The sequence below is a fragment of the Pelodiscus sinensis genome, chromosome 2, assembly GCF_052426305.1.
Source record: "Pelodiscus sinensis isolate ZL-2025 chromosome 2, ASM5242630v1, whole genome shotgun sequence".
Lineage (NCBI taxonomy): Eukaryota > Metazoa > Chordata > Testudines > Trionychidae > Pelodiscus > Pelodiscus sinensis.
The window spans coordinates 241,747,881-241,774,756 of NC_143053.1; the positions used below are offsets into that span (position 1 = coordinate 241,747,881).

Consider the following 26,876-nt stretch of genomic DNA (forward strand, 5'->3'; position numbering starts at 1 on the left):
GCAGGGGGGTTTCCGACAGCGGTAAAACTCTTTTGACAAGGAAGAAGCCTTTTTCTGAAAGAGCTCTTTTGGAAAAAGGCATGTGTGGACAGGAAGGAGGGTTTTTTTTTCCAAGAGAAGAAGCCTCCAGGAAATAACACAGGTGCCCTGGTGGCCACTCCATCCATAGTAATTACAACTTAAATGTGAGCTAGCATTCAATCAATGTGGACGCTATCTTTTGAAAAAGCAGATCACTTTTTCGATGTGCCTTTGCTGTGTGGATGCTCTCTTTCAAAAGAAGTTTTTCCAGAAGATCTCTTCCAGAAAAACTTCTTCTGAAAGAAGCCCACAGTTTAGACATAGCCTCAGCTAAGGCTCTAGAGCACACTCATTGTTCGCTCTCTAAGCGATCTAAGTGCCACTACATAGGACAACACAACACACCCAGAATGTATGTGGGTTTCACTATGTACTAATATTTTAAGTTTTGCTTTATAACTGTAAACAAAAAAGTTTACGCTGAAACTGTCAATTTAGTTAGAAGGGATTGTCTCCTGCTCAATGGGGAATTATGAAACATCATAATATAAAGACTTTGTTAATTGCTCCCTTACACCTTGAAGAGGCTATGTGTAAAAGGGCTCATTCCATCATCTTGAATTCTGGGAGAAGGAAATAGAAATAGCTGACAAGAACATTTTTCATTTCTTCTGCTATTTCAATTATCATAGGGCCAGAGCTATGGAACCAAGAATCAAATTGGGCTAGCCCTAAAAGACATTCAGAGCTGACAGATTACTACAAACCTCTCACCTTTTAAAATTCATTTGTGTATATATGTTTGCCCTCTTTAAACATATTTTCCTACATAAGTCCGTAGTTAGTTTATTACAGGCTACAACTGTTGCCATTGGTGACAGATATAAGGTACAAATAGACCTGGGTAAAGTGAACGATCTTTTGGTTCTAGAAGCAACTTGAATATTTAGTGTTTTTTTTAGTGTACAGCAACCAAGTATCACAGAATCAAGCAAGATAGATTGGAATGCCTGAGGGGACTGTCTGTGACTCCATGGTCAGACTGTTGGCTTATGCCATCCAGCTATGAAAAATGTGTAGCTAGAATCGGCTTACCTTATGTCGAGCCACTGCGGAGTCTATACTGTGGGAAGTCGACAGGAGCATAGGCTCCCATTGCCTTCCCTTATTCCTTACAGCATGAGGACTACACAACGTTGGCAGGGGCTGCCCTACTGTTTGATTTAGGGTCTACACTAGATCTGCTAATTTGAACACTAGAAGATTGACCTCCACAGGTTCAATCTTCTCCATAGTACACACAAGCCCCCACAGTGCTTTAGGAGTTTGCATTTTTGATTGGGTTGATGAAATCTAATTTTAGAGCAGGTACCAGTTTGGGGGCTCTGCCTTGCTTCTTGAAAGTCTACTTTGAGGTTAGCACTCATGGTCATGAGCAAATCCAGACAGTGTGACCGTCTTAATTATGAAGAGAATATCACTTGTCCACAGTACAAGAAAGCATACATCAGATTGGAACTGTGATGTTTTAGCCTCAAAACCAGAACTTCTAATAAAGTCAATTGCCAAAAAGTCTAGTTGACATTCATGGGAGCAAGACTAGACATATCATACCTATTGAAATTGAAGGCAACATTATTTGGATTCAGAATACTCACAACAAAATCATAAATACCTTTTTGTAACTAACAACAATTTATTTTCAAATATAACTGGTGAACAAAATTACAATTAACACTGTGGCAAGTGTGAAAGATTAGTAACCACATGTTTTTAAACTAAAGTGAGATGGTGGCAAGATAGTTTTTAGTAAACTGGAATTTGAAATGATTTAACAATTTTTCTTCAAACTTTGTAGTAAGTTTGACTTGACAATACATCGATTAATTTTCAGGCCAAATTTATATTCCAAGTCAGATATATAATCCCCTTTATAAAATTGGGTTTATAATAATAGCTTCAGCCTTACCTATATGGAGAGTTGTTGTAACCTCTGCATAATTATTATTGCCATTATCCTGCCAGGGAGGACTGTATTGCCAAATAGCTATTAGAAAAAGTCCTGGTTTTCATTTATTGTAATGGAAAACACCTTTGACTATATTCAGAGGTTGACAATGTGGCTCTTGAAAGCATGAATCTTGCTATAGATACAGCAGCGTAGACAGTAAAATTGCAATAGACAACAAACCAGCATTAAAATATGTGAACATCATTGGCTGTGTCCTTGAATTCTGAAAATGTAGGTCTGGGATGAGAACAAGAGCTTCTTCTCTAGGGATTCTGGAAAGGCAGACTGCAGAAAGTGATGTCTATATGTTGACCTGTTGGTTGTGAAAACAGGGAAGAAAGCCAGTCACAGTTCTACAGACATTCTGACAGCTAAAAAAAGCTTTTTGCAACGCATAACATGGGTGCTGAAATTCTCTGAGCTCTACAATGGAGAGTTTTCTGACTAAAATAAAGTAGCAGTTGAAATAATGTCAGAGAAAGAAAACTGTTTCAACATACACTGCATTGGGACAAAAAGGAAAATATAACCAAAAAGTGGCAAAAAATTAATGCAACAATCAAAAAATAGAAGCAAATAAGTAACATGCAGTAGCTTCAGCTTTGAGGTTGTTCCTTATGAATAGCTGGAAGAGAGAGAGAGCATTTCTGAGAAAGAAGGATGAGGTTTGAATTTATAGGTTGCTGCCAATATATAATAATCTCCTGTCACTTTGAATGGACTTGATATGGAGAAATCACTTTGTTGCCAATATATTGATGCAGAACTAATTATTTTGGATTTCAGTTGGCACAAAAGCCAAAGTAATCCCATCACATTATCCACTCAGGTTAATTTGACTTATTCTTAGACTCTTGGACATAGCCCTGATAATTTACCCTCTGTATTAGAGAAAAAAAATCAGTAATATGAATGGGCATATTCAATGGGCCAAATCCTCATCTAGTGTGACTTGTCATAGTTCTCTTGACTTAAATTGAAATATGCTGCTTTACACCAGCATGTCATTATAAGCTTAGGCATGGTTGTACTTTATAGACCAACACAGTATAGCATTAATATAAGAAATAGGCAAATTTTAAATTCTGAATGAGAAATGGTTTGGGGATGGAATGGCAATAGCGGGATGCATTGAGCAGTGAGTGATCAAATTTTGAAAATGTTAACATTGTTACTATATTAGCCCAGGAATGCAGTTAGTGGGCTTGATGCTCAAGTCTGCATTGAAGTCAATGAAGCTATGCTGATTTACATCAACTCAGGATGTGACCAAGTATCTTCACCTAGTTTTACAAAAATAGGAGGCAGAGAACAAGAGAGACATGGAAGTGGTTAGTTACAAAATATAAAAATCAGACAAGGAAAATATGGATTCTATGAATGGTGATTATTTTTAATAGTTATGTAAATATGGATTTTAACTAGTGTGAGGATATTAGTAGATCATGTAAGATAAAAATGAAACTGTAATACAAATGTGAAGACAACTCTTGAATTGAGGTTCTGATATTGTCCATGTTTATGTAAAACTCCAGTGCCCATAGTATCTTCATGGTTATTTTTATAATTTTAATACTTAAATTGTATACTCTTTGGGGCAGAACCCATGCCTACACAGTCAGGGTACATATACACAGCAACATTATTTCGAAATAGCTAGCATTATTTTGAAATAATTTAGGATACGTCTAGACTGCAAGCCTCTTTCAAAAGAGGCTTTTTCGAAAGATACTTTTGATAAAGCTTCTTTCGAAAAAGAGCATCTAGACTGCGATCTCTTCTTTTGAAAAAGTGAGTCGCTTTTCTGAAAGAGAGCACCTAGGCAGTCTGGATGCTCTCTTTCGAAAAAGCCCTGTTTGCATTCAAGAACGCCTTTTTTCAAAAGAGCATTTTCGAAAAAAGGCGTTCTTCCTCATGAAATGAGGAGTACTGCTGTCGAAAGAAAAGCCACGTTCTTTCAATTTAATTTCGAAAGAACGCGGCTGTAGTCTAGACGCAGATGAAGTTTTTTCGAAAAAAGGCTACTTTTTTCGAAAAAACCCTGCAGTCTAGACACAGCCTTAGTCTGCATCTACCCAGCAGGCAGTTATTATGAAATAATATGGAAATATTGTCAAACTGGAGGACTTCTTACTCTGACTCCTGTAACCATCATTGTACGAGGAGTAAGGGAAGTCAGAGGAAGATTGCTCTATTTCAAAATAAGCACTGTGTAGACATTCCCAATTTCGAAATAGCTTATTGACATAGCTCAATTTGCCTAGCTTATTTCGAGTTAAGTCCTACTGTGTAAATGAACCCTAGCACAATAGGGGTACATCTATACTGCACCATTACCTCAAAATAGTTTATTTTGAAATTTGGTGCTGTCCAGACAGCACCAAATTTTGAAATAAAGAGCAATTCTGAAATGTCCCTTAACCCTCATGGAATGAGGTTTACAGGGACATTGGAATAGTGAGTCATTTATATTTCAAAAAAAATGGGTGCACTCAAAAGACACCATTCTGTTCTGAAATGTGATTTGTCCTTTTCATATGTATTCACTTTTTTTTTAATTGTATCCTTTGGTATATATGGCTGTGACTATTTTCTTCCACTATTTGATCTGAGGAAGTGGGTCTGGCCCACGAAAGCTCATCATCTAATAAACCATCTTGTTAGTCTTTAAAGTGCTACATAGTCCTGTATTTTGTTTTAGCTACACCAGACTAACACGGCTACATTTCTATCTCACTTCTCAAAAGACATGGCATAGTTATTTCAGGATACTTCTAGTATCCTGAAATAGCTTTGCAGTGTTGATGTAGCCTAGGAGCCTAGTTGGTGCTTCTGGGTGCTTTTGTAACAAAATAATAGTAATGGTTTGTGTTTAATTCTGCAGCTAAAAGAAACTATCAAGAGAGAGCCTTTGGTACTAGTATGGGAAGGACCAGACTGATCTCTGTTACTTTCAGATTTACATTGATGTAACTCATTCACTTTGATGAGCAGCTCAGGCTGTGCGGAGTTACTTCAAATTCTCACAGCTGTGGTGAAGATCTACCTCAGGCTCTCAGCGATTCTGGCTTATCATTTCTTTTCCATATAAATTTAGGTTGTGGATTTTCAATTTTGTAAAAATGGAAGTAAATCCTCTACTGCCTCACCCAGGAGAAGGAAATATGTGTTTTTCTTCTATGAGGTGAAAGAATATCAAGACCTGTGCTTTTGCTCAAGCCTCCGTACCTCACAGTGTTACTCAGGAGAGATCTTGCAACAGTTAATTGCCCACCAGTATCATTCTGTCACAAAAGTGCACAATGAAAGTATATGGTTTTGCATTTTCCATCTCTGGGAATTCATTGTTAGAAAATGCACAGCCTAGACAGAGCTCCAGCAGGGACAGTTAATCGGTAGCTGGGTATCCCACAGTACAGTCCCATTTTAGTGACATGGAAGTAATGTGTGTACAACAGCACCACTGTGATCCTGCTCAGCCAGCAGAGTTAAATTGTTATAATTGGGTTGTGAGCCAGGAGCAGCCACTAGGTGTGATGGTATAGACAAAGGGGACAGGAAATTGCCATACGGCGTCATACACTGCTTCTCAACATTAATTTTGATTGCAGCTGTCAGCTTGGTATTAGAACTCTTCCATGTGCTATTTTATTGAGCGCAGTGTGTGGGAGAGAATTTTTTTATATTGAAACAATCCTGGAAAATGATTGGTATAAGGTTAGTGTTATACATTACTGCAATTCCTAAGTTAGCTACATTAAAAAAGAAAAAAAAATTGACTAATGGGTAAGGAGAGAAGGTTTTCCTGAACTAATAAAGATTTGGGTTCCTCACCACTGTCTTGTGAAGCACCCATATCGGAATTAGAAATAAGTCTAAGGATTCGAGAATAGAAAATCCCTCTTTTGTTTTTAATTTCCTGATGAGACACCTTTTCTTTCTTCTATTCTCTTTTAATGCCCCAGTTGTATTCTTTCACACTTTGGCTATTTCATACCTGTGATATTCTGAGATGTATTATGAAAAAATTGCTAATATAATACAGTGAAAGAAAGAAAATATTCTTAGATTCCACTACACACATAATTATGATGACCATCAAAAAGTAAGATTACCATTCTTTATTGTCCTGTGGTGTTATTTGCCCAGGATGGCTGATTTTTGACAAGAACTGTGTAGATGAAAGCTTATTGAAATGGCTGTTAACCATGTTGAATTGTAAGTCTGTGGATATAAATAACACAGAGGGGTAAGTTTTGTATTTCTTTGCAAATATAGTTGATAAATCCTAGGCTTTGTGTCTAGAAAATTGTATGTGAGTGTGCATGTACACTCTATTCTAGTGTTATGGAGAGATCTTGTGGGGATCGTCAACTCATCTGGATCGTGTTTCTCATACTGGGATTTGTGACCCCAGAGTGGTTACAGAATAGATTTTTGGGGGGTTGCAAGTGCAGGGTTGGCTTTGGGGGAAAGAACAGTAGATCATCAGAAGAGTTATTCCTCTTTCTATGAGGAATAAGCCTTTTTATGCAAGAGCCCTTGCGCAAAAAGGCATGTGTGGTTGGACAACAGGGGTTTCTTGTGCAAAGAAACCCCCTATTGGAAAAAGCACAGGTGCTCTGATGGCCATTCTGCGAATGGCCATCAGAACTTTCTTGCGCAAGAGCATCTATGGCAGTGTGGATGCGCTCTTGCGCAAGAACTTTTTGTGGAAGATCTCTTCCACAAAATTTCTTGTACTAGAAGCCTGCAGTGTAGATATAGCCTGAGATAGGAAGCAATTTTTCAGTAGTGGGGTACTTGTGACACTTATATTTAATATCTAATTTTGTAAGCATGTAGTTATTAAGTGAAGTGAAACTTGGGGTTTGCAAGACAAATCAGACTCATGAAAGGTTTGCAATATTCTGGAATGACTGACAACCTTTGCTCTATTTCATAATCTCATATTACAACTACAAGCCCTATTTTAGCACCTTTTCTCATGCCAAGTAGTCTTTACTTACATGAGTAGTCCCTTAGACTTCAGTGGGGTTATTTGAAAAATAGTTACAGGAAAGGTCCATAATTATTTTGGAATTACTGATTAAAATATACAGACTTTTTTATTGTTTTATTGACATGTTAATGCTTTCAATATACATTTATATCTAATTGAGGCATTGTGCTGAATATCTATAATCACCTGTACCTGATTTTCTTCTATATGACTTTCTAAAAACAATTAGTGGAAAAAATTTGAACACAATAGACACATTAATCCTAAAATAATTGACTAATGCCATGTAACAATTACTGCAAACATACAGTGATTCATTCTTAATGTGCCCAGCTAAGAATACATTTGCTGAGCAATCTTGGATGTAAAGGTCTGCAAATGATTTGAATCCTGCTCCTTACAGTACTGATTTTGAAAAAGTGAGATTTACATTTGAAAAGACTGCAAGAGATCTGAAAAAGTGTTGGACTTTTGTTTTTTTCCCAGTGTTTAAAATAATTTAGAATAGCTATAAAAATCGGAAATGTTTTTGAAGAAAGTATTTTCATAGTAAAATTATGTATAATTTTATTTTGAGGATTGGAGAGGAAAGAAGAAATGGAGAATGGATCCTGTCATGGGGTGGACTTACCTCCATGGCTCCTCCTGCCAGTAGCACTGGGAATTAGCTTGTTAGCCCTCAGGGTACCTCCCTGTGGCTGGTGTTTCCCCATGTCCTCACTCCACGCTCTGGACCTGTGTCACTTCCAGACCACAATGTCCCCTTCAGGACAGAATGTTCCTTCAGCAGTGCCCACTCCAGTGTCTCAGCCCCCTTCCAGAGGTGTCTCTCTCGGTTTGGGTCCCCATTGAAGCTCGTCTGGCTCCCAAGTGGGTCCCCTCAGTTCTCTGGGTGCCCCTCTCTCTCAGGGACTCCCTTATTTGAGGTTTCTGCCTTCATCACCCCCTCCTTTGGAGTAGCCCTAGGCTGAGCCTCCTTCTCCACCTTTCACCCCACTCCCTGGGGGTAATGTCCTTTGATATGGTCCCGGAAAGCCCCGAGCAAGAGTCTCTCTTCCTCTCTCCTTATTTACGAGCCCTTATTTATGTAGCCCCCAACTGGGCCCTAATTGGCTACTATCTGCCACAGCTGTGGACTTTGCTCTCAGCCCTCTACCAGGGCTGGGTTTTCACCCTTAAAGGGCCAGTGTGGGGCATATGCCCCATCACAGATCCATTAAGTGCCAAATAGTTTTTTTCAATATTTTTTTTAAATTTGCTAAACCCTCATACTGCCCCAGTGATTCCTAGGGTTTCATTCAACTTTCAAGTAACAAAAATTAAATTTCCCACTCCAAAGAGAAACTTCAGTGATTAGAGAGCATTTCCAAATGTTGTAACTATGCACTCTTCCCCCTGCTATCCCCATACTTCTATAGGTCCCATATTCAACAAGATACTTACGCAGAAGCCCAAAGTCTAGTCTACACAGAAAAGTATTTCCTATTAGCTGTACTAGCCACTACATCCTACGTATACAGTATGATTGTGAACAGTTAATAATTACTCTGTGAAAATGGTTATCCAGCCAGTTATGCACCCTCCTTATAGTAGCCCCATCTAGGTAGTATTTCTCTAGTTTATTGATAAGGTCATGTGAGACCGTATCAAATGCTTTACTAAAGTCTAGTATACCACATATACCACTTCTCCTTTATCCACGAGATTTCTATCCTATCAAAGAAAGCTATCAGATTGATTTGACATGATTTGTTCTTTACAAATCCATGCTGGCTGTTACCTATCACCTTATTATCTTCCAGTTGTTTGCAGATGAATTCCTTAATTACTTGCTCTATTATCTTCCCTGACTCAGAAGTTAAACTGACTGATCTGTAGTTACCTGGGTTGTTCTTATTTCCCTTTTTATAGATAGGCACTATATTTGCCCTTTTCCAGTCTTCTGGGATCTCTCCCAACTTCCATGACTTTTCAAATATTCTAGCTAAAGGCTCAGATACCACCTCTATCAGCTCCTTGAGTATTCGAGGATGCATTTCATCAGGCCCTGGTGACTTAAATACATTTAACTTCTCTAAATAATTTTTAACTTTCTTAACCTACCCCATTTCCACTAGCACTCAGTATGTTAGGCATCCCATCACCATCAATCTTCTTGACAAAAACGGAAACAAAAAGACTAATATGAATAGTCACACAGAGTATAATGCATTTTAGTTGAGGATCTCAAGCACTTTACAAACATTCATTAAGGTTTGGTCAACACTAGACTTAGAGGGTGGGCTTAAGGTAAGCAACTCCATCTAAGTAAATAATGTAGCTCAGTGGTTCCCAAACTTTTCAGCATCACGCCCCCTTTTTGATTTTTGAGAAACCCTCATGCCCCCCCAATAGCAGCAAAACTTAGGGGAGGAATTGACTGGGGGGGGGGGGCTGGGTCACCTCATGCCGCCCCCTGGAATTTCTTCACACCCCCCAGTTTGGGAATCCATGATGTAGCTGAAGTTCGCATAACATAAGCCAAGCTTGGCACTGGCTTTATACTGGGAAGCTGACAAGAGCATATGCTCCTGTTGGCTTCTCTTCCTCCTCACAGCTGCGAGGAGTACCAGTGCTGACTAGAGGTGCACTCAGCATTTGATTAAGTGGACCTTAACTAGACCTGCTAAATTGAACACCAGAACATAGCTCTCTGTTGCATAAGTATAGATGGGGGCTAAGCCTTGCACTATGTGTGTGAAATAGGTAAGTGTTCTACACAGAAAACCTGCTGCCAAGACAAACTCAAAGCGTAGGCTATACGTGCTAGAAAATATTTATAAATAGGTTATTCCTTACAATGATCACAGACTTTATTAAATGGGTACATGTAAATTCATAACAACCTTTACTGAGTGTTATGGTTACTGTGCAACTATGGAAGGTATAAAAGTATAATATTTCTGCAGTTACATGATGTTTATTAATTAAATACAGTGATTACATGGGGCAGTTCTATAAACTAAAGTATTACTATAACATGTAAAATTTATAAATTGGGTAACAATTATTCTTAGAGTTATATCATTATTCCAAGCATAATTATCATGTGATCAGCAGTGCATCTAATTAATGCATAATCACAAGGAAGTTACCTTCATAACTAAATGTACCTTGATTATAAAACTCTTTGTCATTACATTTGAGTATAAAGATAACAGAAATTGGTCCCCAGATATGGTACATGAACCCTCACAATAACTGCTTTCACTGAAACAACACTATCCCTGTACCATTTTAAATGGTTGGCTTTACAGGAGGTTACAGGGAAAGGGCAATGTGCTGTATAAATTACGAGGTACAGAGAAGTGAATAAATCACCTGTGAGAAATAACTGTCCATTATTAATCACAATTCAGTTAGAAAGCTGTACCACAGAAGTCAAGCTAGAAATAATTCTTCTCAATAACTAACCCAAAATAACTTTTCATTATACAGTAAAGATGATTTCTAGCATCTTAAAGTCTAGCCACACTAAAATTCTATTAAATATAATCTCCTCTTAAACCTCATCACACCACCTACTATCTTCCTACAGGAGAACACTTCAACAGGATCACCATTTCTGAAGAGTACTTACAAAGGCCTGATTAATAAAAGTATCAGCAGGAGAGGGGAACCTGCAGTTTGGCTCCTGGAGCAATCAGAGAAAAACATTTCGGGAAACAGAGATTCTATTTATAGTTGTTTACATAGACAGGTTTTTGCCAAACTTTGTCAGTTGCTAAAATAGTTAGGCTTATTTTTTATGTGTATGTCCTTCTTTAACAGGTTTTACCTGGCAAGATGACTATATGCAACATGTTATTGCCTTGGAACTGTCAAACATCCATAAAATCCACCGCTGGCATCCTGATTCATTCCTAACTGATGGCTCCAATACATTAAGGTAAGTCTCCCATAATGTTACATGCCATAGTCGTGGGTATACAGTTGTGGAGTGTTCTGAAGACCAAAATCTTATGTAAATCATCAAATACAGAATGAGGAGAAACTAGTGGTGTAATTGTATTTTTAAAAGCTAGAAAGGAACAGGGATGAAAATGAGTGAATGCTGCAGGCACCCTGAATGAGAATAATAATAGGATAGGAAAATGTTGGTGGCTTATATAATACCCTTGTACATCTATTGATTGCACTGATATCAGAGAGCAACTAGAAGAGCCAGATAAAACCAGTGGCCCATCCTGTCCAATATCTGGTCTCTGATACTGCCAAGTACCATCTGGTTAAGGGAGAAGAATAGAAAACTTCATAATCATAGAATCCTAGAAATGTAAGGAACCTTAAGAGGTTATCAAACCCAGTCCCTTGCACTCATGGCAGGACCAAGCAGTATCTAGACCTTCTGTGACACGTTTGTCTAATCTGCTTTTAAAAATCTCCAATGATGGAGATTTTACAACCTTCCTAGGCAATGTATGCCAGTACTTAACCACCCCGCTGGGAAGGTTTTCCTAAATTCCAACCTGAACCTCGCTTATCATGTTGGCTTGAGATGATTTGTTCTTTACAAATCCTTGCTGACTGTTACTTATCACTTCTAGATTTTTGCAAATGGATTCCTTAATTATTTGCTCCATTCTCTTTGCTGGTTAAGGTGACTGGTCTGTAATTCCCTGGATTATCCTTATTTCCCTTTTTGTAGATGGTCGCTATATTTTCCCTTTTCTAGTCTTATGGAGTCTCTCCCATCCGCCATGTCTTTTCAAAGAGAATAGCTTATGTCTCAGATATCCTCTTAGCTCCTTGAGTATGCTAGGATGCATTGCATTAGGCCCTGGAGACTTGAAAACATCTCACTTGTCTAAGTAATTTTAACTTGTTCTTTTCCTATTTTAGCTTCTGAAGCTACCCCATTTTCACTGGCATTCACTATGTTAGGTTTTTAGTCACCACCAAATTCTTGGTGGAAACCGAAACAAAGTAATTAAACACCTCTGCCAATTCTACATTTTCAGTTGTTATTCCCCCCTAATAATTACCAGGCCTACCCTGTCCTTGATCTTCCTCTTGCTTCTAATATATTTAAGAATATTTTCTTGTTGTACCCTTTGTCTCCAGATAATTAGATCTTGTTTTGTGCTTTGGTCTTTGTAATATTGCACCTACGTACTTGTGTTGTTTGTTTGTATTAATTCTTTGTAATTTGATCTAGTTTCCACTTTTTGTAGGACTCCTCTTTGATTTTTAGATAACTGAAGATATCCTAGTTGAAGTAGGATAGACGGTTATAAAATAATCGGCCCATAGGAGAACTTTCTTCTGGAATTAGCTTATGAAAACAAACTTGTATCTGTGTGAGAGAAACTATATATTAAAGTTTCAGTTGCATTAGTCTTGAATAACATTAAAAATAGCATTTTTAAAGGCTAGTGATAGTGTACTCAGTGGTCCAATAACATGGAAGTTTAACATTAGCATATAAGCATGTTCTGAATTAAGATACTGAACAATAAACTCTTAATGGCTAATAAGCACTAATGGAGAGACAATGCATGTACAATAAAATTGCTCTTACTTATATTAACTATTATTTCTCAGGGAATTGCCATACACTGGCATGTCAGTAATTATTTTGAATTCTTAAAGAAGAATTTTGATTCTCTATTGAAACATTGATGCCCTGCTCCTTACATGAGTAAGGCAATATAATCCAGGTTTTAGGTGATCAGTCTTCATTATTGGAAATATGTTTTCACAATGGCCAAAACACCTAAATAAGGGCCAGATTTGTAAAAGGTGCTAAGTACTCAACAGCCACTGATGTGAGATTTATGGCCAGGTTTTCTGGCTACACCACTGGTTTAGGGTATTTGGAATCGCTAAATCATTGAGATGGCTTCTGTGGTGAGAGCCTCTTTGGATTAGTTGGTCTTCACTGAAGCAGAAGTGTTACTGACCTACTAGGTTCAAAATTGGCAGAAATATTAGACTGTTTTTCAGCTAAGTAGAAAGAGAGGAGAGATGTGTATTCCCATGCATGTGCACATGTAGTTTAACTCCGATAATCTGACTTGCACAACCTGCCTGACAAGGCAGAATGTAGAGTTCTGGAACAAGAGAAGGCATCTTGGTGTACCAGAATGCTTGCACAGGGATGTAAGTAACATGGGAAACTAGAAAGAACTACAGTAAATTATAGTAATGCCCCCATAGTCCTCTGCATAGCAATTGCCTGAATCCCCCAGAATCAGCATATCTCGTTGGACACGGTGGTGAAAGCACACTCCCATTGTGCTGGGTAAAAGCAGCATATACTTTTTTAAACTTCACATGTTTGGACAGAAGAGGATTCCCCAACATGAGAACCATAGAAGTCAGCCATAAAGTTGCCTTCTAATGTCTTGCTTTTAAGTCCTGATGTAATTAGTGTTCTGGAATGGGGGGAACAAATTTGGGCTACAACTCGCAGCACTGCTGCAATTCCAAGCAGGGCACCTTGCTGTGACTGACTGGTACCTTGGGACTGGCTGTCATATGCTATGCAAGCCTCTACAGCTCTCTAAATTACTCTACACTTCTGCTTCAGTGAAGACCAACTAATCCAAAGAGGCTCTCACCACAGAAGCCATCTCAATGATTTAGCGACCAAGCTAAGGAGGATGTAGAGTGTATCAAAGTAACCATAACCATACTTGCCCCCAGGCTGTGAGTTCCGCTTGTTCCTATTAGAATCTCATCTGCCTGGCCTGTCTTTCAGAGACCCAGTGCTTGTGCATTGACTCTTGGCCTTCCCCCTGCTTTCTTGGAAATGTGGCTCCAGTGAAAGATTGTGCCAAATTCAGCCAGCTGCTGAGGGCTTATATAATTGGGAAAGCTGCCTCCCTTGTGGCCCTTCATTACATTGAATCTCAGATTCCTTTCTTTGATTGATCTAATAAAACTGCAGAAGGTGCAGTGTCAGCTGATTCCTGACTCGCTCCTGGTCCTCCCTAGCTGCAGCTCTGTTTTTTAAATATATTAAGAGCCTGATGGCACCAAATACTCCAATGCTAATATAGGGTAGACTGCTTACACTGGCTCAGCCTTTTGCATAACTCCTGACCTCAACTCTGGCCCCAACGTTGGTGTGATACTGATCCTGACTCCAACTCTAACTCGTTGGTTCCTGATTTCCAACCTGGACTCTGATGAATAGGCCTGACCATCCATTCCCTGGTCTTGATGCTTCATTAATGCATAAATAAAACTCAGCACAGTGTTACTCTTCCAAACTATCCCTTCAAAATAAAGTAAATTTGTGTGAGTCCCTAAAGTGAGCTCTGGTTTACCCTGAAAATTTAATTTGGCATGGCTCTGTTTCTCAGGCAAAAAGCCATGGTGGGCGAAAAGCCTTAACCCTCAGAGATGTAACCATGCCAACCTAACCCCAGGATAGACAGTGCAGGGTCACTGGAAGAATTCTTTCAGTGCCCTAGATACTGTCTCTTGGGGAAGGGGATTACTATTGATATGGGAGAACGCCTCCCATTGCTACAGTGAGTGTCTACATTGAAGCACAGCTGAAAATAAGCGGCAGAACGGCTCTTATGCAAGAAGGGGTTTTTGCGCAAGAAGGAGCAGTGTAAACTGCTCCTTCTTGTGCAAAAGCCCCTTGCACAAAATGGCAGCTCATTAAGTATGCAATGAGATGTGGCGATATTCATTGCCCCACCTCATTTGCATATGTTCTTGTGCAAGACTGGGTGGTGTAGACATAGCCTCTGTCACATTTGAGGATCTTGCGTGTCTTTTTGGCAGACATAAGAGTTGGAGACTTAAAAAAAGAGAATGTGAAGAATATGGGAATAGTTTCAGAGAGGTATAGCTATATCATACCATTGCATGCTGGCTCAATCTGAGCTCAGAGTCAAGCTAAATAATCTATAAAAATAGGTAATTTATATATCATGTGAGAGTCCTTGTCACTGGGATGGATGAGAAGAAACTCTCATTCCATATCATAATCTCTATTAAGCCCTACTGGTTGATTAGTCAGTGCTTGTCCTTTCCCAGTGGTGTTTAGGGATTCTGCCAGTTAGGTGTGGCATGCATCCGTGGGGCTGAAATGAAAAGGGTTGAAATGAAATAAAATGATTGTAGCTTTAATAAAGTCTTTGAAGTTCTATTGTAAGCACAGTGCAGGTACACTGAAATGTGACCTTCTGCATTTACAAATAGTTTTTGCCTTTAGACAAAACTTTATCTTGATTGAGGCTTTGTAGATACTTCACTATTAGATCATTAATCATAATCATTATTACCATATAAGTAGTTTTTTTCTTTTTGCTGAAAATATAGAAATTGTCCACATTTTCTAGTGTCATGTTAAAACTTTTTAGATACTTTATGTTAAGATCATTCTTCACATAGAACTGACCCCTATAACTTCAGATTTAAAATATAATGACTTTTTCTGAGTTCAGTATATATCATTTATGCCAGTAATATTCTTTTCCTTGGTTTTCATATGCAGGATTTCAAAGCAGAGAGCTGATAATGAAAGGAATTATGAGCTGGAAAAGGATGTGGACTTGGCCAACTCTCTTCAGCAATATCTTACCTACCTAGGTATTCTCTCACAATCTGCAGATCCAGATTTATATCCAAGGATGAAGAATGACAAAGCTTCTGTCAAGGTTGTACCTTTAGATGCTTTCTACATTTAATATTAATTCTTTTCTCCTCCTCTGCCCTCTCCCTTTATGTTCTGCTACTAGCTTTTCTTGTTTGAGTTAAGACACACAGGAAAGCAAATAAAAGCAGCCATCAAAAAACAAAAAACAAAAACAAAAAAACAAAAAAGGTGAGCTTATAAGAGGTACAATCTTAATGTGCTGTATTGTTATAGGTTTGCTTCCTGCATATTAATATCCCACAACTGAAATGCATTGTAAAATCGAATGTAATAAAAGCCCGTAGATACATAAACTCTGAGGTATTTATCCACAGTCAAGAGATATGCTCCGTTTTTTTAAACATGTCTCTGATAAGTTTATGGAGTACAATATGGTATTTTGAATAAACTGGCAGATATTTTTGACCTCTTGGGTAATGTTTTGGCACCATGTAGTATCTTAAGGTGTTGGATGTTTGCATGAATGTAACTTGGAGGCAGCATCTGCACCTAAGAAAGATTCTTAAGAGTTAGAGAGATATCAGGCATGCAAGATAAACTCTACTGGTGATTTGCTTGGTATCTAAACCAAACTGCCACCTGTGACAAACCTCTCCCCTTTTCCTCACCCCCTCATTCCCTCGTCTCAAGAGCCAATGACTCAGATACACAGAACTAGCAAGACCATCTCAGTAGCATCTTCTGGTGATTCCCTGCAGTGGAACATGTACCTGACTCTTTATTTAACTGTCATATAAAATATTCTGGAGTGACAAAGTGCACGAGGTTATGAATTTATGCTCCTATCACCCCAAAATGGAATCCAGATAGGGTTTCATTAAACAATTACAGCCATTATTCAATGGGGAACACATTCTGAAATAAATCTTTTTGAACCCCCTTTTTGGGTCCTCAAAGACCTTTCCACCTCATCAGCTGCAAGCTCCCCACAGACTAAGACACACCAGCTCAGAGCAGCACCAGAACAGGAAATACAAAATCTGTAGATAAAGTTCCACGGCTACAATGATCAGCACTTCCCCCCCCCCCAACAAACCTTCAAGATTAATGGGTCCTACACATGTCTATCACATGTGTTGTGCCCTAACGGCCCCATTAACAACAATATGGGAGAAACTAGACAATCACCACACTCTCAAATGAACTTTCACAGTGAACTCATGCCACTCATAAAAGACAAAAACACCATATCACCTGTGAGTGAACACTTTTCACAAAGCGAATCACTCTGTATCTGACCTCTTTGTTCTCATCTTCAAAAGAAACCTGCACAACAACTTCAAAAGACAAGCCTGGAAGCTTACATTCCTAACTTTGGAGGATATTAAAAATCATGAACTAAATAGAAACACTGGATTTATGGCATATTACAACAATCTATATCCCACTGAACCCCACCCTCTCTGCCTTCCCATCGCCCTTTTTTCCCACTGTGATTGGAGGGGTGTTAATACCTTGAATATGCCCTTGAAATATCTTATGCTAAAAAAAATCTGTTCTGCCTTGTAGCCATGAAGAGAGTACCTTTCCCAGACCTGAAGAAGAGCTCTGTGTAATACAGACCTGGGCAAAATACCCTCTGTGGGCCAGATCTGGCCCGCCAAGTCACCAGATCTGGCCCGCAGATGTAGCAGGGAACCTCAAGCAAACTCCCTGCTTGCCTGGTGCCTCCTCCCCTCCCCCGTCAGAAAAGTGGCTGCCACTGCCTTTTTTCTTTCACAGCTGTGAGCCTGGGGGAGAGTGGTAGTGGTGCTTCAAGTGCTGCCCCCACCCCCAGAACAATCCCATTGGCCAGTTTCCGGCCAATGGGAGTAGCCTATTGTCAACGGGCAGCTTGCAAAGCACACTCTCCCCACCCTCTCAGGCTTGTAGCCATTGAAAAACCACATGCCCCTGCAGCCAGTTAGGGGGCATGCTAGGCAGGGAGTCTGCTTGAGAAGGCTGCTGGCTGGGAGTCAAGACGATAAGTCTCTCAGCCAGAGCCTGCTTCTGGTACCGCAACCCTTTGCTCTCCTATCCCACATAACCCAAACACTCTGCTCCCCTTCCTCCTCCCATATCCCCTCCCCGAACCTGCACCCAAACCCCTGCCCCAGCTCACAACCCAAATCCCTGCAGCCCCTTCTGTACTCCAGTCCCTCTGTCCCAAGTTACAACCTCCTCCTACCCTAGGTCACAGCCCAAACCCCTCCACTCCCTCCTGCATCGTAGTACGCTCCCTAGGTCACAACCCCCTCTTGCCCAAGGTCACAACCTAAACCCCTGCACCCTAGGCCCCTAACCCAGGTCACAACTGCCTCCTTCACCCAAACTCCCTCCCAGACCCCACACTCTTTCCTACACCCCAATCCCTTACTGCAAGCTCCTTTCTGCACCCAATCTCCCATCCCAGACCCTGCACCTCCTCCCATTAACATGGAAGAGTGTGGCCCTTGACTACTTTCCAAATTTTTGGAGTGGCCTCCCCATCAAAAATATTGCCCACCCTGGGGTAAGCTCAAAATCTTGTTTGTCTCTCTAAGAGAAGTGCTCTAATAACACATCACTTACCTTGTCTCTCTAATGTCCTCATAACATGGCTACTACAACGTTGAAGTATTATGGTCTGAAATCAGAAGTATCGCAAATATCATGGACTGGAGTAAACAGCGGGTATAATTTATATGCTATGACAAAAGGTACTTATTTAAAATAAGGGAAACTTTCAGGCAGCAACAAAATAGGTGTGGGAGGCTAATGAATGGGCTCGCTCCTGTTGGTGCCTCAATTGAGCTTTTTGAGTCTGAGGACACTGAGTGAAAATGGCATTCTTTGAAGCCTTTATCTTTCAGAGAAGAGGAAATTTGCCCAAAAGATATTTCAGTAGGTCTGGTGCTGTCATGCGAGTTCATAAATAATCCATATGTTTGAAATCCTCTGTTAGGGAAGCCTGCCGTGATAACACCACCCACCAACATTATTGAGTGTTGCCATGGAGATAGGTCCTTAGAAACCTGGGGGAGTAGGAGAGAGAGCAGAAAATCTGGAAATGAAGCACATATAGAAATAAACTGTAGGATGCTTTCCACTGAGGAACATTTTAAAACAACTGATCGTGACTCAGGCTGTGTTATCCGTAATACAAAATAGAAGTAAAAAACAGACAGCAAACAATGTCTCAGATGCTAATTATCCTTTTATAGTCTCTTGTAGACCTTTCTAACCTCTATAATTTAAAGGCAGCTGCTGATTTTCAAAAAGTAATAAGTGGAACATTCCATATTTATACAATGTATTACTGTAAAAGGAGTATTGTTTAAATAAAATAGAAGCCATTGTGTTTAAGAATCAGTTAAGCAGATGGCGAGCCATGTTAATTTCATGGTTTGAAAAAGGAAAATAACTTTAATACTGCATTTAGTAGAGTTAAACCACTTTTAAAATTTAAAACAGATACAGATTTTGTTCAGTTTTGATTTCATACCACAATGGATATTTCATGTTTTCATATTTTTCTCTATATGTAGATGCATTCTGAGCACACATTAAATAATGTTACTCCCCTTTTCTTCTTCTCTACTTTCCTTATTGAAAATACAGGAAAACTAGAAGTTCCATATACTTCTTACACTGAAAATTACCATCTATATTGCTAAATATAAACTCTTTTTGGCCTCTTCTTTCTGCCACTTCCATTGAGCCATGTCCTCTCCAGGTCTCAATTGGATCCCAAAAAATCTGTGTGTTGTCCTCTGCAATTCTATCCTGCCTGTAGTGTTTGCAGGGAGTACTGCACTATGCCTACCTACTTCCTCGCTATTGGGAAGTATGGGCAAAGTTTGTTGGAACAGCTTGTGGTATTAAAATAATGTAAAATTGCATGAATGTGAAATTATATTTTGATTGGCCCTCATAAAATTCTGATTTTTTAAAATGTAACCTCTAAATTAGGCCCCTAAATTCTTATTTAAGGGATTTACAGGGTAAAGCTAAACTTTAGAAATCCAGTTTTGAAAATCTTGGTCTGTAGTTTTCCTTCCATCTCCCAAATGCGTCTACATTAAGCAGATTAATGGGGTTGATTAGCGTATTCATCAAGTTTCTAGTCAACAATTATGTACAACATCGTTCTAAAATGCACATGTAACCGGATACCTCAGAGGCAGCCAAGCATTCCATGCTTTGCATGGTCAATTCTCACTGAGTTTGAGGTTCACCTCACACACCATAACAGCAGTAATAATAATGAGACTTAAATTGTGGCACACAACAAACTTTCTCTGTAGTTTACTTTCAAGTACAAAAGTCCTAGTGATTCTGATGCTTGCAGCAGTTTGAATTCCTTTTTTATATTAGTCGTTTTAGACAATATCCCTTGCAAGCTCAATAGGTAATTCTGGCATTTGATAATGACCTCACCCGCAGACAAACAGCAAGTCTTTCACAAGTCTTGGTGAGTGTCTTTCCCAGAGCTTACAGCTCTAAAGAACATTTCACTGCAGTTCTGTTGAAAAGGATTATTCAGAAAATGAGCGCTTGGTGGCATTTGTCCCTTAAGCATTAGCTGGCATTTCTTCCACCCAGGCCTAATGAAGGCTTTACCTTCTTGCAAACTTCTGTACTGTCAATATTTGTGAAGCCTTTCCATCAAATCCTAGACTTAATTCACTCACTCTGAAAAGGCATGGCGTTTAGCTAGCTGAAAATACAGGCTAACCGAGGCTTCAAATTATGGATTTTTCCCCTAAATTGGAGCAAGTCTTAACCTTTCAGAGAAAACTGGTTTTATTTACATCCCTGCCTCTGCTGAAACCTAAGCAGGTGATTCATTTTGTTGGATTAGAATGCCCAGGACATATTTGATACCATTGATAACATTTTGGTATTAAAGGAGGACATGTTTCATTGTTCACAGCAGCCATGCTGGTATATTGTGGATATGTATTAAAATAACATCTAGGTCTCCTGGAAAGCCTTGGAATGGAATCTTCAACAAATGTGACTGAGGAGAAGGTGCAAAGCCCACTGTAGCAAGGTGAAAAACAGAAAAGTGCCAGACTACAGAGGCAAAGGGTCTCTAAGAAAAGAAAGGATATAGATAGACATTGGCCATAAAGAATTAGATGTATTGGGAAAAGACGCTGTTGAGCTCTTGTGCTGGAGGTGCTTACTGGGATTGTGAGGCTCGCCTGTTGTTTCTTCTTGGTATGCTAGTGGATAAGAGTGAGCACAGTTTGTTCTTTAGTACCATTTGGATATGGAAGAGTTAGATAGAGCCTTCACTGCTCCTTTAGTACCTTGGGAAGCATGGATCCACCCCACCCCATACCTTTAGCAGTTGCCTTATCCTCCCTGCCTTCAGCTGATGTCAGCCCTAGTCCTGGAGAATCTGGAGGGGAGAATGAATACACTGCTTTTTTAGTCCCTTGTTGGTGTGGAGGAAATCCCTACTTTTCCTTTGCTCTTCTGGAGAATGGAATGTGGAGAAGATTCTGTTTCTCTTGCCTTGCCCTGAAGGAAGCTGCTCTGGTCAAAATATGGCGATGGAATATCCTGCCATGATGCTGTCTGTAGTATCCAAGCTGTACATTTGAATGTTTTTTGATTCTACAAATCTTGGGCCCTATTTTTGTTCTGTAAATAAAATTAAAAGCTATTCTAATAAGTTTAAAGTCGAATGTTTAGCATATCACAATCCTTGTTTATGCCTGTCAGTTCAAAAAGAAAATAAAAGAACTGGACAGAAGCTAGAGGACAAGAGGAATGGGTGATTGGAGAGAGCTAGTCCCATTTGGAATGGTATCTGACTGTTTTGTAGTCTTTATCATCACAGCACTCTTGTGAGATAGGGAAGTGTTACTATCTCCATTTTACAGAGAGAGAAATTGTCTTGGCTCAAATTATACAAGAAGTTTGATGGCACAGTGACCTTAATCCAGTTTTCAATTCCTAGACACGCACCCTAGCCATGGGATTGTCCTTTTGTCTGCTGTTTCTACTTTTGCTTTAAGAAGGGGAAAAAATTGTAGGGGAGAATTGCACTGCAACTACAGACTTGAGTACTTTCACTGCTATATAGCTGTGGATAAAACCCAAATAATTAGAGATGTAAATACTAAGTTTTGAGCACAAAACTGGGACACAAAAAGCGAGAAGCCAGTTGATGCATTTTTTAAAGTTTTAATCTAGAAGACTGAACATTATTGACTAAGAAAAAATATTTTGTTTACTGACAAGAAGATCTATGGTTTCATTTAGATTGTACAGCTCAACCATTTGTAAAATAGGAATCAAATTTACCTACATCACAGGGGTGAGATGCCAATTATTTAAAGGACATAAAGTGCTTTAAAGATCTAAAGTGTGAAGCAAGTGGTATTATGTGTGCTAAGTACCAGCTAATGGTATCAGGAATTGGGTCATGGTCAGTCTGGACTACAAGGTGGAGTAGGATTAAGGCCTAGCAGGTAGGGTTGCCAGATACCTTCACAAAAAATCCCGAACAGGCAGGGAAAAATTGGTTGAGCAAAAAAAAGAAAAAAATAGAGGTCGCTGCCCCTTTAAATCACCGTGCTCCTCACTTTCCTCACCCTCACAGATGCCACTGTGCCTTTAAACTTTTTGAGCCACTGAGCCTTTAAATTACTGTGCTCCTTGCTCCCCCCAACCTCGCAGACACTTCCGGCCTTCCATCCGAGGAAAACAGCAAATACCGGACATTTTACATGTCCTATATTCTCTGGGGTTTTTTACTGGATGGAAGACCAAAATACTGAACTGTCTGGGCAAAAACCGGACACCTGGCAACCCTGCTAGCAGGCAGGAGCCAGAATACAAAGGCCAGAGCCCAGGGATGTGGCAGAATCAGAACCAGAAATTAGAGCTGCCTGTCAAAGCATTGCCCTGAGTTGGGGAAGGCAGGAATAGGCAGGGTTCTGAAACAGGAGTGGAACAAGGCAGGGTGCAGGGAGACAGAGAATCAACAAGCACATGCACTGAACACAAAGCTAGCTATTGCTGGGGCTGGCGTTAAGAAGAGTCCTGCTGGTTTCCTCAGTCAATCAGAAGTAGGAGATGGTTAGTGAGCCTAGCTGATATGACACACTAGCTGGATGTCAGGAGAAGTGAGCTGATGCAGCTGCAAAGCTATACTGCTGACACAGGGCCGTTATTCAAAATTCCAGGTAATTGATTTTCAGTAATTACCTGAACACTACTCAGATTTAATGGTTTCATTTAAAATCTCTATTATTCAGGTGGCCTGGACAGATGGCCAATGATACATGTTGTTCGGCACCTCTCAGGCTTATGTATTCTAATTTGCTAAATGCAAATTAGAGTTTGGTTCAACAAGTATCCTTGTAATGTGGTACTGCTTTGCTGTGTTATGATGCAAACATCACACATTGTGCTTCCTTGCTGAGGGCTGGCTGCTTTTTGATGACCACCTCAGTAAATAATAGATGATAAGAGCCGGTGCAAATTTTAAAATGTTTTCCTGATTTACTATTAGCTCATAGAAGACTCGGGTGTGAATAGGTGGAGTTGCCAGTAATTTTAATATTAGTCTTTCATAAATGTGTTTTGGGGGAAGGTTGTTACTTATAATATCATGTTTGGGTTTTGTGGAACAGCAAACAGTTTTGTATCGTGGATGGAAATTTTTAAGGTTAAGGCTTGATTCTGCAAGAATTTGAGAACTCTGGCTTTGATCCAGCACATTACTTAAGCATGCATTCAACTTTAAGCAGATGAATAAATCCATTGACTTCAGTTTAAAATGTGTATATTTCTCCAAGATTTGTTTATAATGGATGCTTATAGTAAGTTAGCCTTTAGGTAATGAGTTATCTCAATGTACCAGTACAACCATATCCCTGCAGAAAAATAGTTTAAAGACCATTCTCTGAACCCTAACAGTTCCATAACAGACTTAAGACATGTGAGCAAAGTATTCCCAAGAAAGAGAACTGGTAAATACTAATAAACCAGTCAGCGCTGATTACCTCGATGCACAACTCCTACAGTTCATATGGAGTTTGTTGTCAATTATTTGGCTCACATTATCTGGTAAAACTAATGTTTCTTTTGCTATGGAAGCAAAGACAAACTGGCACTTCCACTTCATGCATAAGTTATTCCTTTAGAACCTATAAGCAAGAACATTAGCAAAATAGGAGGTATAACAGGTAGAGAGACAGAGCTACAGACTGTCACTGGATGGAATTGTGAAGGCTCTAGACTAGGATGTTCCATAACTATTAACTAGAATGATTTAAGAGAGGACATTAGAGAGGGAAATATAAACATCTAGGTGGGTGAGGATGGTGAAGAGGACATGGGAAGCCAACAGCAGAACTGGGGCATCACCACTAAAGTCAAGAAGAGTTGCATGCACCTTAGTATTAAAATTCATAACACAACTGAAGAACTTGTTCACAAAGGTAACAAGAGTACTTAACCATTTAAAAAAAGACAGACCATACAGTTCACAATCAAATCTGTGCTAACTGCATTTACAGCAGAGCAGATTACCAAATTATATGCAATCAGACGCCAGACCATCCTGTTACACTGAAATTGCACAATCGGGATTCAGAGGTAAAGTCATCACTAATTCTGATGAAAAGAGACTCTGTGGAGCCATTTTGCTTGATCATCAGTAAGTTTTTGACATTGTTCACTACCCGGTAATAATTAACACTAAGCTCTGATGTAGCTTTTAAATGGGTTCCAAGTTACTTTTCTCAGAAAAGAAGTGAAAGATATTTATGGAAGAATTACTAGTGAACTATTTTGGCTGATGTTATAAAGGAGGTCAGAATAGATTATAATAATAGTCCTTTATGGCCTTGAAAACTATGAATCAACATAACGATTGTGTACATGGTGATTGATATTCTATCATGGCTTGACTATAGCAGGGCTCTGCTTCACGCCATTTATTGATTTCAGTGCATATGAATGGTCTTTCCAGTACTAGAACTAAATGTTGGTGGTTTCTTGCATGGTGTCATGTCACTGGTATAGGTACACAAGTCATTTGTGATGAGAGAAGATGTTTTAATTCTTGCTTGTCCAGAGGACTAAATTCTTCATGGATGTTTTCATTGACTATAATTCTAATTATACATAAGCATCCTAAGGCCTAATTTGGTCCAGAGTATCAAAATGTCTCATCAGCCAGCTTTTTCTTTATATGAAAGTATGCCACAACATTTAATATCATTTTTGTAAAACTCTCAACCCACATACTGATCAAGTCATTGGACTAAACTTTTTGTAGTTTTGTTCAGATATGTAGGATTTATATGAGCATATGGTATTTCTGGCATAGTACATTTACATATGATGCAGGGGTGTGTGGTTCACTCAGTACTGAGCTTTGTTCTAACTGAAAGAATGTACGTCTATATAAAAGCATATGCTGAAGAAAAGCTTTAGCTTATTATGGCCTCTGACAAATTCTTATTTTCTCTCGTTATTATCCAAAGAAATCTGGTTTGAATGTGTTTTATGTTGCAGTTTATTTTGCCACCTTATCAAATAGGCACTGTGAACTTGGTGTTCAACTATTGTGGGTTAGCTATTGTGGCCTCACTGAAGTTAATGGGTGCTAAGGATGAATTAATGTTTATAAGCACAGAAAGTGAAAGGTTCTGGGAAAGTGCCTAGTAAAATTATTTTGGGGATGCTGTGTGTGTCTGTACTCTTAAAATGGTTCTTCACCATCTGTAAACCTCGTCCACATTGGGCAAATGGTTCTCCAAAAAAAGCCATGTTTAGTGCATCACTGCTCTGAATTCTGTTGCCCTCATGTATTTTTGATCCTGCACTACATCAGTACTTGAAGGGTTTATTGGGATTAAAAACAATTCTTTAACGCAGGAGAGCTAGAATTTTCCTAAAAAGACTTGTGACAGCTTAATATATATATTTTAAGTTTCTTACAGCAATGACATGAATTAAGTGAATAATGCCATATCTGCAAAACAATACATGTTATTTCCATAATAATGGATAACAGTCTCTATTGTCATGCAGCCAAAAGTGCCACAGAGGGAATTTACAAATCCTTGTAATCAATAGCAGTTCCGAATATTGAAAAACCAACAAACCACTACCTTCCTCAGGTTTTAGCCTGTCAAACTCATTTAACTTTGAAATTAGGCAAACCAATGGTGTAGTGTCCATATACATGAGTATCAAATAAAACAGCACTGAAACGGAATTATCATAGTAGCCTTTAATGTTTATTATTAGATATGAAAAAAAATAAAAAGAAGTAGTTACCAGATTCAAAGCTCCATAGTGTAGGTGGCTCCCTCCTCCTTCTGCAAAAATCGAAAGACTGTTTTTCATACTAATTAACATACCAAATGTTTATTCTTTATTAGACACTTTATTTTAGTATTGCATTATTTACCCAGGCCTTGCCTTTCCTGAGATTTCAGACTGCATGTTTCTATTTGCCCGTGTGGTATTTTGTTTATCTCAGAGGCATTGTTTCTCTGGTTCAGGTGAAAAGACTTGCACACAGCTAGGAGGGTTCTTTAATTAAGTCGGCCCCAACTAGCTCAGAGTGCCTGGCAACTGGAAGTTCTTGCAAGACAGGTAGCTGTGGATATTGTACTTTAATTAGAACTTTTTTGTGTTGTATCCCCAGCTATGAGAGCTGTGACCTGTCAAGCTGCTGGGAGACTGTCCCCTCGTGATAGTGAATCAGCTCTGAGCCTGAGATTGACACTTTGTATCCAATTTGTATAAGATTGCTTGAGGTGGTTTTGCTTTTCGAGCTGTGTTTGTTTACCAAAGGAGCAGGAAATCACAAATCTGCTAATATATGAGCATATTTGTGTTAGGTAGGTAGTCCTACTTGCCTGACCTAAATCTTTCGCAAACACTTTTGGATTGCTAGTGTTGCCTACCTCTGGATGTTTTGTTTTAAATTTGTAAGGTTTTAAGCCTTCGAGCTTGATGCCCACACCAGTGGTAGGTATGGGAGTGGTACAGCCACAGTGGAGAAGGTACCTGGGCTGGAAGCTGGCTCCCGTGAGCAGCGGCCAAACATGCTGCTGCTGTTGCCGCTGCAAGTTCTCGGTGGAGCCCTGCAGCTCTACAGATTTCTGCTTTATATACATGGGTATCTGCATCCATGGATAGCACCTGTGTAACGATCTATGGATAAGAAGAACACTGGTGCC

The 26,876-nt window shown here is 39.3% G+C and overlaps 1 protein-coding gene across 1 annotated transcript in view; it reads left to right on the forward strand.

The window, feature by feature from the left end:
• PTPRN2 (protein tyrosine phosphatase receptor type N2) overlaps positions 1-26,876 on the forward strand; it is a 944,343-nt gene that overhangs the window by 312,030 nt on the left and 605,437 nt on the right. Inside the window, exons 4-5 of the mRNA XM_075922745.2 lie at positions 10,845-10,962; positions 15,532-15,694. Coding sequence (XP_075778860.2) covers positions 10,845-10,962; positions 15,532-15,694 — 281 coding nt within the window. The remainder of the gene's footprint in view (positions 1-10,844; positions 10,963-15,531; positions 15,695-26,876) is intronic.